Source organism: Anguilla rostrata, chromosome 1, assembly GCF_018555375.3.
Source record: "Anguilla rostrata isolate EN2019 chromosome 1, ASM1855537v3, whole genome shotgun sequence".
In the NCBI taxonomy this organism is placed as follows: domain Eukaryota; kingdom Metazoa; phylum Chordata; class Actinopteri; order Anguilliformes; family Anguillidae; genus Anguilla; species Anguilla rostrata.
The window spans coordinates 71,453,228-71,470,611 of record NC_057933.1 but is presented as its reverse complement, the minus strand read 5'-3'; the positions used below and the strand labels follow the sequence as shown (position 1 = coordinate 71,470,611).

The following is a 17,384-nucleotide window of genomic DNA, read 5'->3' as shown; positions in this document are numbered from 1 at the left end:
CAAACTGTGGAGACAATGTTCAGTAAGCCAATAGCAGTTCTAAGTGAGGTCTGGAGTCTGCCGTCTTTCATGAGGCACTTCTGGTTGCAAACAGTTTCTCAGTGAAAACCCTCTGAACATTGGTTATACTGGAAGCATGGCTCAGGTTAGTTCCAAAGTTTAACGGAATTTACATGAAATATAGTGGGCTTCCGTTCTCAATATCCACGTTGAGCTTGCGTTCAATAGTCACGATGAGTTTGAGTTTCCAACATTCACCAAGTCAGAAACGGTATACCCAGTACCATCCATCCATAAACAAACAGAACCAAATTCAATTTACTCACAAACCGAGGACTTTATTTGGTGACAAACTATGCAGTCTAACCTCTTTTGGGGGATCAAACTGAAAATTGAATTTTGTTCATTACAATTAATGTAATTTTACCTCACACCGAACAGAACAGGGCTTTTTTAGTACAAAAGAAATGAACACATCTTCAATTTTTATGTATTCACAGGCAGTCTGATGGAGAGTACAATCAAGGAGAGAAATTCCTCACAGGATCGGCTGGTGGCTCTACTCCTTTGAGGCCATGTGGACCATCAGGTCAACGACGCGGTTGCTGTAGCCGAACTCATTGTCGTACCTGTCAAAAAAGGGCATGTCGTTAAGTGAAATGAAAGCAGGAGGATGTTCAGAGAGCCAACCAGCGGTCTTATTCAGAGCCTGACCTGCACTTCATTCACACTCACTTAACAGTCAACGGAACAATCCCTGAGAAGCTAAACAAATTCTGCACTGTTGGACTGGACTTTCAGACGCGTCAACCACAGTGCAGATCTTTTAATATCAGTGAAATTTCCCCGCCACCGCGCATACGGCAAGCCAGGATCAGTCAGAAGACCGTGGGAAGAGTATCTGTACTGATCTAAATGGTACATACCATGAGACAAGCTTCACAAAGTGGTCATTCAGTGCAATTCCAGCACCAGCATCAAAGATGGAGGAGTGGGTGTCTCCATTGAAGTCGGTGGATACCACCTAAGAGTGAAAGCAAGAGGGCAGATGATGGTAACCAGGAGTATTAAGTGATTGACATCATCAGTACCATAATTTCTTCATTTCTAAATCAGTGTCACCTAACACCCTGATAATGAAATAAATCTGCTAACCAGCGTCAGTTGGAATCAATTTGAATCAATGTTAGAGTCCGGCACTGACCTGGTGTTCTGTGTATCCCAGAATGCCCTTCATGGGCCCTTCTGCCGCTTCCTTAATCACCTTCTTGATGTCATCATACTTAGCCTGGATTGGAGGAGGGAAGGAGACGCAGTCAAAGACCACTTCTGGGTATTAATTGTAGAGGTATAGCATTTATTCAAAAGAGGGGAGTTAGAGACTTACGGGTTTCTCCAGACGGACTGTCAGGTCAACCACAGACACGTTGGGAGTGGGGACACGGAAAGCCATACCGGTCAGCTTGCTGAAACAGAAAGTGAAAGCAGACCGTGATCATCTTTAGACATGCAGACAGGAAAGGCTATATTTAAGGCTTCAGAAGCCTCACTTGTATGCAATCTATAAACGTACAGCTTTGAGTTTCAAAAATACAGGACTTTGGTTTAACTAACAACTTTAAACGCATGGAAATCTGGGCTGTCCGATTTAAATTCCTACTATTGCATTCATAAGTCCATCCAGTGTTACAAGTCCTACTATTGCATTTCTGTACTTATCTAACTTTTCTTTTTTTTTTTTTGGTATAAAGGTTGGCTTAAAGCGCTGAAGAGGTAGCACCACAGGAACTGCAATGTAAGGCTGCACGCAGCAGTAACTTTAGCGTGGCACTGCCATGCCCAGGAGAGCAGCAGCGTCGGCGCTTACCCGTTAAGCTCGGGGATGACCTTCCCCACAGCCTTGGCGGCACCAGTGGAGGCGGGGATGATGTTCTGGCTGGCGCCACGGCCGTCCCTCCACAGCTTGCCAGAGGGCCCGTCCACCGTCTTCTGGGTAGCTGTGATGGCGTGTACTGTGCTCTAAGGGTAACAGAAAGGAGCCGTGGAGGTTGGCCGAGGAGGTCTCCTGTCCTGCACTCCTTTTTATATATAAATGAAAATGATACAAGTAATTGAAATCACACAAGATCCTCACCATGAGTCCCTCAATAATTACGAATTTGTCATTGACGACCTTGGCCAGGGGAGCCAGGCAGTTGGTTGTGCAGGAGGCATTGCTGTGGAGAGAAGTGACATCACAATCTTACCACTCAGCTGTCAGGAGTGCATTATGGGGGTTGCAGTTCATATTTGAAAAGGGGAAAGAAAAAAAAAAAAAAAGAAAAAAAAAAAAATATATAACAACCAATTTCTTTTAGAAAAAATATTCTAGGTTTTCTCCATTTAAGTTTTTGTAACCCATTTAACCAGGTCCTCCCCATCCCTTCTTCACATTTGGAACACACAATTTGTATTTGTAGGCCCATCATTGCAACCTCCACAGATTCAGGAGAGCACAGATAAGCACGTTCTACACCAGGGGCGGGCCATTTCATTCCCGTGGGGTCGGTGTGCATTCAGGTTTTCGTGGTCACCAATTACACAGGCCAAATTTGCCAATTGGCTGAATGCACTTGTGCTGGTTTAAGTGTGGATTAGACCACCAGAAGAGGTTTCATGTTGGGGACACAGGTACAGTTGCTGCAGAGGAGAATGCTCCATGCGCAGCTGCACAGTGGCTGCAGAGGAGTGCTCCATGTGCAGCTGGTGTCTGCAGGCTCCTGGTGTCTGAATGATGAGCTGCTGACAGCCCTGCCAATGGCCTGCAGGGCTTCCAGCCAAGGTCTGGCACAGCATGGATGGATGACTGACTGGGCTCTGTCGCATGCACCACGCCCCCCCTCCGCCCACACAAGGATAAGCCATCCACAAGGACACAGGAGATGACAGGGACATACCTGACAACCTTCAGGGATTTGTCATATTTTTCGTGGTTGACGCCCATCACGAACATGGGGGCGTCAGCGCTGGGGGCGGAGATGATGACCCTCTTGGCACCTCCCTTCAGGTGAGTCTACGTTGGGAGAAGGTGGAGAGGCAGTGTGTTAGTCAGTGCTGTCCCTATGCCCGCCTGTCTTCGTTTAAAAATCTTCAATGCCAAGCAGCTATATTTTATGGACATTTATATACAGTTAAAACATCTAAACTTGTGTAAAGCACGCTGAGCTGCATTCTTATTAAAAACATGTTAACTCTATATGACTAACTAAACCACAGCAACATAGCTATGTGGAGAGGACAGCAGTGTGTACACACGTGCATGTATGCATGTGCTGACAACAAAACCGGCCAACAATTTGCATCTGATAAAGCATTCCTGTATTCACACCATGACCACAGCACTTTGGGGGGGGGGGGGGGCGGAGAAGAGTTGAATGGAAACTTGAATGGTGTTCAAGTGACCCAGCTGTGCACAGATTACACCCCCCACCCCCAATAAGGAGCTACAGTAAGCAGCAGTTATACACTGTAGCCAGGTGTGATAATCCAGGCATGAAGGTCAGGCACGTACAGAGGCCTTCTCGATGGTGGTGAAGACACCAGTGGATTCCACAACGTAGTCGGCACCAGCCTCGCCCCATTTGATGTTGGTGGGGTCCCTCCTGCAAGCCGGGGGGGGGGGGGGGGGGACAAAGAGCAGGTGAGAAACGAGACGCAGAGCACCAGGATGACCCATCCTGAAACTTCACACTGGCAGGATGGAGGCACTCACTCGTGGAACACTGTGATAACATGGCCAGCAATGTGGAGCTTTCCGCCTTCGGCCTTCACCTCACCGTGGAAACGTCCGTGGGTGGAGTCATACTTGAACATGTACACCTTGTGGGGGGGGGATGGAATGGGTGGTGAGAGTGTAGAGAAGAGATGGAAGGGTGAAATGCCAAAACAAAGAGAGACTGACAGTTCAAACCTACAAAAGCTGTAACGTTCAGAAGCACTGCCTTCATCAATCCAGTTGTACGTACAGAACGGCCCTTCTACTGTGTTACTCCCCATCATCCCCCATTTTTTATTTTTAAACAATCCTCTCTTCTCACCATGTAGTCCAGGTCAATGAAGGGGTCATTGATGGCCACAACCTGGACCTTTCCGGAATGGAAAGCAGCGCGGGTCACAAGGCGACCAATACGCCCGAATCTGAGAACGATAAAATGCCGAAGTTAAAACACCACTTTATTAAATGCAACTCAACCTCGTGAAAAAGGACCAGCAGTCAAAAATACAGCAAGACACCCTTTAAACGTATTAACAAAACCTAACTTGATGTCACGATGCCTATATTGTAATTCCCTGTTCCTGACAGTAGAGGGCATGAGTGGGCCAGTCACAGCAACCCAGCAGCCTATTGCCTTTCATGGTCAGCCTTCCTCAGCTGATAAAATGGAATACCACAGGGACCATGACACTAATAAGCAGAGGCTATATGGTTCCATGCCATAGATGGTTGGTATGAATAGACTGCTCTGCATTACCACTCACAGTTCATGCATGATACTACAGTGAACACTGACACATTCAATGTCACAGAGTTTACCAGCAAGTCACTGCAGGTCATTTTTTTTTGATTCACCCACAGTTGCATAGGTTGAAAGGGTTGTAAATATATCAGAGTGAAATCAGACTCCTAGCTGGAACAAGGCCATACGAGTTATTTTTGGGCATAAAGTTTAGCCGTCGTTTCTACACAAGCCGGTCCCTTCAGTGCAATGAATGATCGGCTCGATTATCAGGGGGTTATTGTTTAACCAGAAAACAGGCTGGTGGGAGACTAGCCGTGGAGCTTTACCGGACAGTGGGGTCGTCACATTTACCCGAGAACACCGTGCACCGAATGCTAATATGCACACTCACAGGCGAAGTGCCCAAACAACATGGAGCAATATGACAACAAAAGGCAAGGGACTGGCATCACTTGGGTACACGACTGGTCTGGGTGTTGCATCCTCAGTACAAATCATTACCACTGAAGTAACTTCAGTTGGCAGTAGGGACACATACGATTGCAGAGATAAGGAACTCATTTTGTATTTGACACACTCAAACATGGCCCTCAGTCAGTCATTCTCATATATTTATTGTGTGCCCTATGAAGGGAACTGTCTGTCATTGGCACAGTTTGTAAAATTACCAACTTAACAGACATATCAGTCAAGTATATGCCATCCGCTCTGGAATGTAGAATCAAGGGCAGTTCTCAGCTTACTCCAAGCTCAGTTGCACAGGGGCAACCTTTTAAGAACTGAAGGCAGTTCTGGAGACTAGCGCAGAACAGCAGCACAGTAGTACAAAGGGCGTAAAATTGGGCTTACTTCAGTTAAGTTAAAGGCACTCATCCACGTCACTAGAGTAAGCCCAGTTTTATAGTCTTTGCACTGTACCACCATTATTTGCTGGTGTCCAGATATCACTGCCCTGTTCAATGAGCACCTTGTTTTTTCTGAATCTAAAAGGTTTTATTTTTTTTCTTTAAATGAGCAGCCAGTGATTGTTTTATTTTTCCTAATGGCAGCGAGCTGACCTTATTTCTAAAAAATTACATAAAATACAAAATACCATCATACCAAAAAAGTTGGAGCTAGGCCAGAAACTGACCAGTGTATGCATCATCTACCATATTAGTCTAGAGGGGCTTATACAGTAGATACTATAAAGCCAATAAACCAAATCATCTGTCCAATGAAGTGTATGTGAACTGTGAATTAAACAACTTTAATGCTGGCAGAAGAGCGTTACTCAACAAGCTGGAAAATATTTACTGACTAGATAAGTGTAATCGCGCCAGGTGAGTGCAAGGCAGAACTTTGAACAGTGGTGACGCACAGCTCAGCAGCTATGCGCAATTACACACTCCCCCCTTCTCTAAACAAGAGCCCGGTGCAAAACACTTTAGCAACGAAGGGAAGCAAGAACAAAGTCCTAGTTAAGGGCCACCGTGTGGAGCGTGGGCAACGTGCGTACAGTTTGTGAAACCGCCACGGGTGCCCCCGGTACACCCAGCCCTGCTCATCGGCCCTCCCCAAGGAGAACAGCGCACCCAGATGCACCTGACTCTAGTGAGCTTGGTCAGCGTCTGGGTCGCTCATTTTCGGATGTGCCTACAGCCCTGCGAGTACACTAGGGCATTTGGCGCCATGGTATGCGGTCACGGGTCACGTCAGGACAAGTCCTCGAGCGGCTTTTTCAGAAACGGTTTAAAACTGTGTCGGTTTCCTTTCCTCACGGATGCTTGAAGTCAGTTGAGGATCTATGGGTTATGCGCAGAGAATGCTAGTGGACAAACACAGTCTGCACAAGAGACGCGTGAACTTGTGCTGAAAGGTTGTCTGGCTAAAATTAGAGCGAAGGAGGGAGGAATGTGACAGCTGAGGCAGGGGAGTGATATGACAACCAAACTATAATTAAAGACACTGGAAAAGGGAGGCTGGAAGGCAGAGGGGGACACCACTGGCAAAACACAGCAAGTCCACATGTGAAATGAAGGCATCGAGGGCATTGTGCAACTCTGCACCAAGGTTATCACTTTGCAACCTTTGAACTTCCTACTGAATGCGAACAAGGTAAACAGCACATCTTAACTTGGAAGCAAGGTTTTGGGATAGCAAGTTATACAATTAAAAGGAAAGACTCTTACCCGTTGACTCCAACTTTCACCATTTTGCCTGAGTTAGTTCAGTCCTCTGAAAAAAAAAAATTAAGACAAATAAATCTTAAGACTTGTGGTACAAATTGAGACAGAGGCCTCAGAACATAACTGAACTGATAATCTCAGAGATAAGTGCAATGTCTGAGATGAAAGACTTCAATCTATACAAACACACATACGCCATGCTTCTGTTAATAAGTCATCAACAAGCTATATGGAACTCCTGATAAGATTCTGCACATGGGCTACCAATGGGAAGACAAAATTAAAAGAAGTTGTGTACCACCTGCATGTGCTTATATGGTCAATAGGCTACATGGTCTGCACAAGGACAATCAATACCAGTTAGGAACAAATCAACACTTATTTCGCAAAGATAGCCCTTTTCTAGATTTGGAAACATCAAGGACCAGCAAACTGAACCTGACCTATCAATCTACAAGCATTCAGAAGACAACCGCTGTCCTCATTCAAACTCGAAATCAGCGGAGGTACACATTGCAGGACATTCGCACTGGATTTATTTAGTCGTTTTGGACAGCAAGTTAAATTACGTCATAGTTTAGCAGGATAGAAGGTGTGCCAACAATCGGCGGACCAGCATTAGACAATGGTGCAATCAATCCGAATGAGCAAGCAGAGAATGCAGGCTAAATCGCATTTAATTGCAACAAACTAAACTACTGTTGAACGTGATGAACGTTTGTAATCTAAATAATATATCATACCAATTTTAAGGTTCAGAAGAATTCAGGTTATATGAATGACAAAGATATAGCAAACAGATCAATTCAGTGCAAGTATGTTGACTAATATTCAGCTACAGCTTGGAAAAACTGCATATAAGCAAGGGCTGTTAGCAAGCGTTACCGTTTGTGAGTAGCCTCTGCACGTCTGTTCCAGAACTCAAATGTGTGAGCTGGGTCAAGCGAAGTTGCATTGGGAATTTATTGTATCACCTCGTGAAGGCCACACCCCCTCTCCTTAACCCACGTGTTGGTCCGCCCCTCTAGAATGTCAAGGTCGTCAAAGTTACTGAAATTTGAAGTTCGGATATTTCCTAAATTAAACTCTTATGTTGCACGTTTAAAAGCAGCACCTTGATACATAAGCAAATGCGAAGTTTTGATTGACCTTTCAAAGTTCATATTATAAGTGAGGTTAGGGTAAAAAGGGGGAGAGACTCTTTTTAATCTCTGTCCTATGGATAACATGAATCGTGGTGATACGCATAATGCTGCCCGTCTGCCAATTATGTAGTGTAGCCTACTGAAGAAGATTCGTGCAGTTTCTGACTGCCCAGTCTAATCGACAGTAACAGAATCCAGTCCTCGTGTAATTCTGGAATTTTGCTTGCTGGTGTTGTACGCACGATGGCAGCCCTGCAAACGGCTAGGTCAGTGACTAACGGGACCATGAATTCGACTAAAAGTTTTGCGTTTATTGCTAATGCACAGGTAAATGAACTGTATTTAAGAATCTTTTATTTGGTTTTCCCCCGATAAAATATAAAGAGCACGTGAAAAAAAATATGTGCATGGACTTCCACCGTCCATCGCTATATGAAACACAGCAGGAGAGCGCCGTATATCTCCAGTCTTTACCGTTACCTGCTGTGTGCAATAAACCTCACTGAATGTAAACATGTAAATGAAAAATCGCACCAATGCTCTGAAAATTACTTTCCAGGTTGGAGGATATTCTTTGAAATTTTCTAAAATAAAAAATTAATGTAGAAAAATGAAGCCATATACATTATTCATATTGTTCAGTAGTCACTTCTGCATGGTCCTGGAGTGCCGCAGAGTCTGCGTTGCTAAGTGTTGCTAAGCACTTGCAGAGCAATCGATCAGTGAAAGCAGTTTAACCCTGGTTTCTTGGGTCTGAATCGGTTGCTGATTTTAAGGTGAAAACAAAAACCAACAGACTCTCTGGCTCTCCTGGACCAGGACTGAAGACCTATGATAATGATTAGCATATATTCCTTTGTCCTTCCCATATTGCATGTTATGTTTACGATTTCATAATCAAATGTGCAAGGACAGTGTGAATGTAACCTGGAAGTCCCCAAAGTATGGACTGGGAAACCATACTTCTGTTAAATGGTATAAGTGTAGTAGTAACTTTACTGCTGAGTTCCTGTAGTTGTGCATGTTTATTGACTGAATAGAACCATGAATAGCCTCTACCTGTGCATTGTGTCTGTCTGAGATTTGCTGAATGCCACCACTTCTGATGTAGGTTACTGTAACTTTACTTATTATGTAAGACAAAGGTGTGGGGTGGTGGGGGGTTGGCAGGAGGGGATTGTGAGGTAATGACAGATATAAAAAGTCCTTAGATAGCAAGTTAAGAGGGAGAGATACAGCTGTATGGCTGACCTTCTCAAAAGTGATTGAGCCAGAAGCAGGAGAGGGATCAGATCTCTTTCTTCCTGGGCGTGACATTTACTGCAAAGAACATGACCCAGTACTTTCACCTTATAACCACCCCGCTCTCGCCTAAGAAATGGTCAGGCAGCGTAGGCCTCACAATATTTCGATTGCGCATGCGTAGTTTTTGAAGATGTACATGCAGGTACATCCGGGTCTAGAAATCTGTTTCTGGCCTGTGTGATCCATCTCCTGCGAAACCGTGCTGGCTAGAGGAAGCTATTTTTCCAACCTTGAAATGTCACAAAAAGGTATACATCTCATAGGTTTGAAACTGAACCATTGTAAAAGCGGGTTGGATGAGTAGAATGAATGTATTGTAATATACTACATTACCCTCCTGTCTCAATTGTTCTCTTTAAGTCGCAAACCCAGGTCTAGTCCAGGATACCCAGGTAGTACCTTTGGTTAGCTAATCCAAGGGTCTTTTTACGAAAGAAGACAGGGTCTAAGAAAACTCTCCAAAGAGCTGTGTTGTACAAATACTCAGACTTAAACCATGCTTAATGACTGACTGTACTAATCTCAAGATATTCCTTTGAGCTGCATTGTATTTGATTGTTTATGTATTTGATTGTTTAGATTTCCTGGCATAGTTTCAATACCATAATAATTAACCTTTTACCAACTAAATATTATTGAATCATCTGGTCTAAAGTGTGGAAAAAGCAAACGTGAAAGCAAAAACCGTGTCTACCATACATGAATTTCCATTCTTGCAAATTGAATTCAAGTTATAATCTTGTACTCATTCAGATTTCTTGCACCAGCCATCATTATGTGTGGCATAATTTCTCATTTAAATGCTATGGTAACCTCAGATATCCCGACCAAGTTACAGACACCCTCCTCTCACCACCCCATCTTTTCGGTGCATAGCACTGAAGTTCATGTGAGGTAAAAGTCAAACTAAAAATAGATGCAACTTGCGAGACCTTTTTCGTGACCTGTTCCCACCCATGCTGCGGTCTGAAATGTCAGTCACGGAAACGGTTCACTTATAAAACACTTTTATTTTTGATTAATAAAGATCAGCTTGTGAGTCAGGTAGGTTCACGGGTGGATTACTTAAAGCCTGTACTGTGCATACTGTAAAGCACAAGAGAACTGTATCAAGACTCTCCCCATCCCTGCCACATCGACATTGAAATTCAACGTAATATTAAATATCATGGTAATTTCTATCTTTGTTGACTGATATAATCCTATCACATACTGATAGACATTTTGGTGTACCTTTTTGGATCTAAAAAAGATTGTAAGCATCCTTGTGTCATAGTGATAATAAATTAATAAACTGATTACTAACAATAACACACCATACCTATGTAGATAAATCTTGGATATTTACACAAATTAATTATCCATCCAGTATCTAACCTGCAAGAAAACACCTTGTTGTAGGGCACATGCACCATTCATTCTCACATTCATGCCTATGGGCAATTTAGACTCTTCAATTAACTTAATTTATTAAGTTACCGGGGGGGAGGGTGGAGGGGGGAAATCCAAAAGCACCCTGGTAACAGTGTGCAAGCCTACACTGTGCAAGTGACTGTCAAATGCACTGGAGATGAGTAACAGTCCTCCTCCAGCAACAAGAGTTCATTGAGGATTAATAGTAAAATACTGACACCTTGTGGTCACATTTAAAAAAAACTTTCTTCAACTTAATTTTGGGGATCAATCCAGGGGTGTCCAATTTTACCCGAAAAGGGTTGGTGTGTGTGCAGGTGGTTAGCACTGCTGCCTCACAGCCAGGGTCAGCCCAAGGTTTTTGGGGGCCCCAAACAAAACGTATATATGGGGCCCTCTGTTTCGGTCGAAAACCACCCACCAAGCCCCAGCCAGCAAGATTTGGCACCAATAGAAATATATTTAGATCAATGAAAAAGACATTGTCTTAGGGAACACAATTATTTATTTAAAAAATATATATTGATATATATCTTGGAGGGAGGGGGCCCCAAACCAATCTCTGGGCCCTAAACAAATGTTTACTTTGTTTATTGGGTTGGGCCGGCTCACAGCAACAACCTGGGTTCAAATCCTCGCCTGGGCCTTTCTGTGTGGAGTTTGTATGTTCTTCCCTTGTCGCTCCGGGTGCTCCTGTTTCCTCCCACAGTCCAAAGACATGCAGGTAGGCTAATTGGGGACTCTAAATTGCCCATAAGTATGAATGTGTGAGTGAATGGTGAGTGAATTTTGTGTGCCCTGCGATATATTGGCGGCCTGTCCGGGGTGCCTCTCGCCCAATGCACAGTGGGATAGCCCCCAGCACCCTCCGCAACCCTTCCCAGGATAAGCAGGTATAGATAATAGATAGATGGATGAACGTATGGTCTTCAGTCAAGACATGGATGAGTAAAATCGGGTGTCTAAGAACACATAAACCTGCACCCACAATGGCCCTTTTCGGATAAGACTGGACATCCTTGGATTTATCCTGTAACTATTTTTCTTGGGTAAGGTGGAAATCTGTTTTACAGCTAATTTTGAAGCTTAATTCTAAATTCAATTTGAAATTCAATTCTGACACAGGAGGCCCCAAATTATTGGCATGTTTAGCTTGTGAAAGAAAGGATGTCGATTTTTTGAGTGAGGGGGTGGGTCATTTTTAAAATGGGAATATAAGATTTTGTTTAAAACACAAGTAAACCAGGAATTCTTACTGACTTGTACATGCCATTTTAATTGGATTTGCTTGGCTCAACAAAAGATACATATTTATAACAACATAACAGGATGTTTATTTTATGCAGTTACAAAGTTAGATTTTCCTCGATTTAAATTTATTAGCAGAAATGCAGGTTATAATGGCCACAATGGGTTTTCAAAAGGGTGCAAACTATGATTTCTCCATACCTATGACCAGGCTGAAGAAGTAAATTTGCACATTTGAAATGAAAGCTGTATCAACACATGAATACTATAACTGCCTACATATAAATCAAGGCACCAGTGATTAACTCGGTCTATGATTTTAAAATAAGACTTATTCATGCTACATGGAATGTAAACAAAAGGAAATAACAAATCTTACTGCAATTAAATAACTGACATTTAAAAAATGTTAATTTACAGTCCATCAAACATGCAATTTAATTTACACTTATGTAGAACAATTAAAATTCATCACAAATATTAATAATATACAGTAACTCTGAAAGACATAATACACCAAATATTTGAAAGCAAACATAAGACAAATAATAGTCTACACACAAACAATAATTTAAAAATACACATCACTCAGGTTAAATATTACAACTCCACAACTGGAAAGAACAACTAGTTTGAACAATTCTACAAAGCATTAGCAACAGTTGGTAGGTTGGTATTATTACTAACTTTTAAGTTAATGACACATATCAGACTCTGTTTTTAACCATGGACTACGATAATTGCACCAGCAGTACAGTAAGTTTGCATTCTTCCCAGTATGGTTTGAATGAAAAGCAATATTCATTGGGGGGACCTTCACTGCACTTCATCATGTTGGTTGTAGTTCCAGTTTCGCTCCTGGAGATCAGCACTGACCACAGTCAACCACTAACATCCGAGACCGCTCAGCGAGCCAATGCGGTCAAGTTTGAGGCCAAAGCAGCCCCGGTTCCAACCCCGCTTCGCTCTGTCCGGTAAAGCCCTTTTCCGATTGGCCAAAGCCCCCCTCAGGAGGCGGAACCAAGTGTTGTCGTTCTGCGAAGGAATGTCGATCCACTTGGGGTACTCTGCAACCTTTAGCCCCGAGCCCAACGGTTGTGGACTCTCCAGTTGATCTCCCGTCTGATTCTCAAGGTCATCAATGTTCAAGAGGTCATTGTAGTGTTCCAAAAACTGTTCGACAAACTAAATGTTGGTAAGGGTGAAAAAAGCAACAAAACAATATATTTACAATAGTTTCCACTAAAAGCATTATCAATTAAAAAAAATAAATAAATAAACACCTATTAAATTATATGGTATACGTACAGAAGTTGATTACTTAAAACAGTATAATCCAATCAAATAAGTCAAACGTGAGAAGTGACACCTGCTGTCGATGTGCCAAGCACAAGAAACGACACATTTGATTTGAGAATTGTACCGCACATTGAACTCCTAAGTTAGAGTCTCCCTCTCCTGCACCCTGTCTCTCTGCATACCTGTATGGCATCCACGGGGGTCCTGAGGGCTCGACTGTCTGCACGTTCCAGGGGAACTGCTAGGAGCAGCACGGCAAAGATCAGAGCCTTGCACATCATTGCAGGAAGGAGACCTGGACGAATGGGAACTTCTCCCCTTTTGTTGTGCTTCAAATTCAAACACAAAGAGTCGCAAAATTTAGCGCATTTCCTGTGAGACATAAAACTCTCTGACACATTTCACAGTACGAGTGACGTTAAACACTTATTATAGTGCACTACCAATGCTTTTCTGTAGAACACATTTACTGCGTGAAACTCATATTGGTACTATTTAGCAAAGATGGAAATTGAAATCCATGCACTACAAACCAAAGTTAATCCTCACTTAAAATAACGCTGCAAAAAATGTGGACACCATTCAAGATCAGAAGCATCCACGAGCAACTTTAAAGCCAGTGAAAAGAACTGATGTCTGTCCGAATACTTTTTTTATGGTCATTAAACCTGTGCCTATAGAAGCAAAGGTAAAATTACCCACCTTTCTCCGTAGGTCTTCCCCTGAAGCTTGATGCGACCGCTGTACTGTGTCGTTCATAGACTGTGTTCCATCTCTCCCTTTCTCTCTCTCTCTTCTACCTCTCTCACTTTTTGGCACCTTCTGAAAGCATCTCTCGCTCTCCCTCCCTCCCTCTCTCGCTGCTTCAGTGATCCTGTAAATGTAATGTGGTCTCTGGTCTAGCTCGCATGTACTCAACTCCGCGTTGATGTTATTGTATCTGCGTCAAGTGCAGCCCAGTCAGGAATTTACTGCTCTAATGCGCCATAACACACCTAAACCACCCCCCGACTCTCATTTATATCCTGTCACTGGGATGTCACAGCTGTGGAGGAAGTGTCTTGAGTTGCCACAGCAACCTAGAATTACAGGTTGTCGCATTGCTTGCACCCCCATGAGTGGCATGATGTCACTCAAGAAAACATTGCGGTTCAAGGGCGAACTTTTGCCAAGACAATAATGCTGGTTGGGGAGGGTGGGGTGGGGTGGCAAGGTTCTCTCGTATTCATCTCCAATGCTTTACTCTCCATCATCCTTCCTCTTCTCCCCCAAATTTCCCAGCAATCCTTCTTCATGACAAAACTGTCTGGGAGGCCCTCGTGGGGGGCAGCAGGGGGAGACCCGAGGCGATCCTGACTGGAACTCGCCAGCAGGCCAGAGAGTGGGAACCGAAAGACCTCACCGTGACTTGAGCTAACCCTTCCGTGTCTCTCACTTCTCTTTCCATCTTTTTTTATTTTATTCTCTCCTTCTGGCAGCGTGTGTCGCAGACTCATCCCCTTCTCCTGCCTCAGCGGGATACAGTCTGTCAGAGCCATCTGCTCTCTGGCCCCCCGCGGCCTCCCTGCTGGACCAACAGTGCGCACAGCCCCCACCCCCCCCCCCCAACACAAACACTTAGGGCCGGCAACGATGTGCTACATGCTGCGAGGACATATTGTTGGGCTCATAAAAATGCAGTGCAAATGTTATGCACAAAGACATTTACATATTTACAGTCATGTTCTTTGACTCTTTCGAGTTACTCAGATACCACTTAGCCTTAAAAAAAAAAAAAACCCAACAAACGCTTCACTTCTTAATGCAGTACAGAAATCTGAAAGCATAAACAAGCTTTAGGAACAGAAAACCCCCATCAGCAATGTTCACCCATCCAGTATTTCTCTTGATCCCCAGAAATTTCGGATTTTTTTTTACCCCCCTAGCACTTACATTTTATTGCCTCTCAGTGTCTTGAAAAGACAAGTAGATTGAAGCTTCAGCCATCAAACTTTTCAAAAGCCAGCAAGGTGTGATTTTACATAACTAGCTCACAAAGACAGGAGAGCAAATAATTGGCCTTCATGGCACTCTCTGTCATTTAAGAGATGGAGAACGAAAGAGGGAGTGGGAGGCAGAGTGGGCGAGAGGAGAGAGGAAAGAGATTAGCAACAAAAGATGGAGCGGGAATGAAACTACACTGCAATAAAATGTCAGCGCAGAGCAGGCGAGAGAGGGAGGAGAGGGTGATGGAGGGAGGAGTGGGGGAGTGAGATCTGAGCAGGGGTGAGCGAGAGTGGATGAGGGAGAGCGAGTGGGTGGGAGGAGAAAATGAGAATGCAAGAGGGATGTATGCAAGGAAGAAGGGAAATGGGTAAGGAAATCTGAGAGGTAGAACGGATGCTTGTTCGTGCAAAACAATTTTTTAAAAATGCGCCGCAGTTTTGTTGGAAAATGAAAAGGTGTGCAAAAGATTTGACCAACCTCTTAAACGGGTGGTAAAACCATCAATGCAACCAAATAGTGTGGCACAGCGTAGAAAAGGGGTTGCAGTGGGCAGGGTGAGGGGAACGGAGAGGGGTGGTGGTCCTGTCTGGCCAAGCTGTGACAGAGCAAGTGAAGCCAAAAACTCACCTCACTGTCCAAATACAGGGCGGAGCGAACGACCAAGAATCAACCAGTTATCTGCCACAAGGAAATAAATTAGCCTCTCCCTGAGATCACCATTTGTGTAAACATGCACACACACACACAAGACTTACGATCATCCATCTTGGACTTCCCTGCTGAATACACACAGATGCCCAGAGAACTAACAATGTGAGCTTAAATGTTTTTAGCAATGACAAATTCTTAAGAAATTTCGCAGTGATGACGTGATTGCAGTCACCATGTAACACGGTGAAGACAGGAAAGAGTAAGAGCAGAAAACTGAAGCGATGGACCGAATGAAAGGAATGGTTCTCAAAATACAGATTAAACAGAAAAAAATATATATTTGCTGGCTATAAATTTCACCTTTCTTTGCAAATACAGGATAGACATTTAGCTGCCTTGTTCAAGTCTTTTGTAACTTTTCCTAAATTGAGGAAAAGAAAAAAAACACGGTTATTAAATCTGCCTCCAAAACTGAAAAAATAACCGTGGCACCTTTGGAACCAGTGAGAAAGTATTTGCCCCCTTCGATTTCCTCTATTATTGCATATTATTGTCACCCGGAATGCTTTCAGACAAAATGTGGCGTTAGACGAAGAAACTGGAGTAAACACAAAACAGATTTATTTAATAAAACACTGATCATCCATGTGAAATGTAATTGTCCCTTAACCCTAAGTGGTCGCACCACCTTAGCAGCAATAACTGCAACCAAACGCTTCATATAATTTGATATCAGTCTTTCAAATTGCTGTGGACGGATTTTAGCCCGCTATTCTTTGCAAAACTGCTTTAATTCAGACAAACTGGCAGGTTTTTGAGCATTACCTGCTCAGTTCAGGTCCTGCCACAACATCTATATTGGGCTGAAGTCAAGGCTTTGAATAGGCCACTTCAACACTTTATTTTAGTTTATTTCCAGCCATTCAGATGTAGACTTGCTTTTGTGTTTTGGATCATTGTCTTGCTGCATAACCCAATTACACTTCAGCTCACGGAAAGCAGACTGGACATCCTCCTTAAGAATGCTCAGGTACGCAGCAGAATCCATGGTTCCTTCAATAATGGAAAGTCATCCAGGTTCCAAGGCAGCAAAGCATCCCCACACCATCACACTACCCCCACAATGTTTTACTGTTGGTATGATGTTCTTACTGAGAAACACTGCATTTGCGTTACTCCTGACATAACAGGACCGCTGTTGTCCAAAAAGTTCCACATTCGACTCATCTGTCTATAGGACGTTAACCCAAAAGGCTTGGGGATCATCCAGATGCTTTTCCTTTTACACAAGAGAGATGAACATTGAGGTCTATCTTGGTTAGCAGCGGTGTTTGTTGTGCAACTCTCCCAGGAATCCCATTTTTGCCCAGTCTATTTCCAGGACATGCATGAGCATCGTACGCAGATTTGGTTCGATACGTCATTGGACGTATATAGTAGACCAGGGGCCAGCGTGAAATTCTAGGATTTAAACTTTATTTTCAAAAATAACTTAGTCATTGCATAAATACTTGGTCATGCCTTTCATGAGACCCCAAACTAAAACCCAGTATGACCCACTTAATAAGCACATACATTTTCTGTGAGCCAGCCTTAAAAATGCAGGTGTGTGTGTATAGACATAAAAAATGGATCTGAAACTTCTAAAATATCTTCATTAACACTGCTGC

General features: G+C 43.4%; 2 protein-coding genes across 2 annotated transcripts; both read right to left on the bottom strand.

Annotated features, from left to right (window-relative positions):
• Window positions 1-317: 317 nt before the first annotated feature.
• Window positions 318-7,675, bottom strand: gapdh (glyceraldehyde-3-phosphate dehydrogenase). Its single transcript, XM_064310421.1, has 12 exons — window positions 7,553-7,675; window positions 6,671-6,716; window positions 4,077-4,176; window positions 3,752-3,858; window positions 3,551-3,641; window positions 2,937-3,052; window positions 2,135-2,216; window positions 1,868-2,019; window positions 1,388-1,466; window positions 1,205-1,288; window positions 927-1,024; window positions 318-629 (listed from the first exon to the last, which is right to left on the bottom strand). Exons 2-12 carry the CDS (start codon window positions 6,691-6,693, stop codon window positions 560-562), a joined length of 1,002 nt encoding a protein of 333 aa, XP_064166491.1. The 5' UTR covers window positions 6,694-6,716; window positions 7,553-7,675; the 3' UTR covers window positions 318-559.
• A 4,991-nt stretch (window positions 7,676-12,666) lies between these two features.
• Window positions 12,667-13,355, bottom strand: nppcl (natriuretic peptide C-like). Its single transcript, XM_064309986.1, has 2 exons — window positions 13,260-13,355; window positions 12,667-12,951 (listed from the first exon to the last, which is right to left on the bottom strand). Exons 1-2 carry the CDS (start codon window positions 13,353-13,355, stop codon window positions 12,667-12,669), a joined length of 381 nt encoding a protein of 126 aa, XP_064166056.1.
• Window positions 13,356-17,384: the final 4,029 nt, after the last annotated feature.

Coding starts and splice junctions, on each gene's coding strand:
- gapdh (XM_064310421.1), bottom strand. CDS start 6,693: ATGGTGAAAGTTGGAGTCAACGG. Junction 3,642..3,751: donor GTTATCACAGTGTTCCACGA/GTGAGTGCCTCC, acceptor CCCGGCTTGCAG/GAGGGACCCCACCAACATCA. Junction 1,025..1,204: donor TGGGATACACAGAACACCAG/GTCAGTGCCGGA, acceptor TTTCACTCTTAG/GTGGTATCCACCGACTTCAA.
- nppcl (XM_064309986.1), bottom strand. CDS start 13,355: ATGTGCAAGGCTCTGATCTTTGCCGTGCTGCTCCTAGCAGTTCCCCTG. Junction 12,952..13,259: donor CCCCCGTGGATGCCATACAG/GTATGCAGAGAG, acceptor TTTGTCGAACAG/TTTTTGGAACACTACAATGA.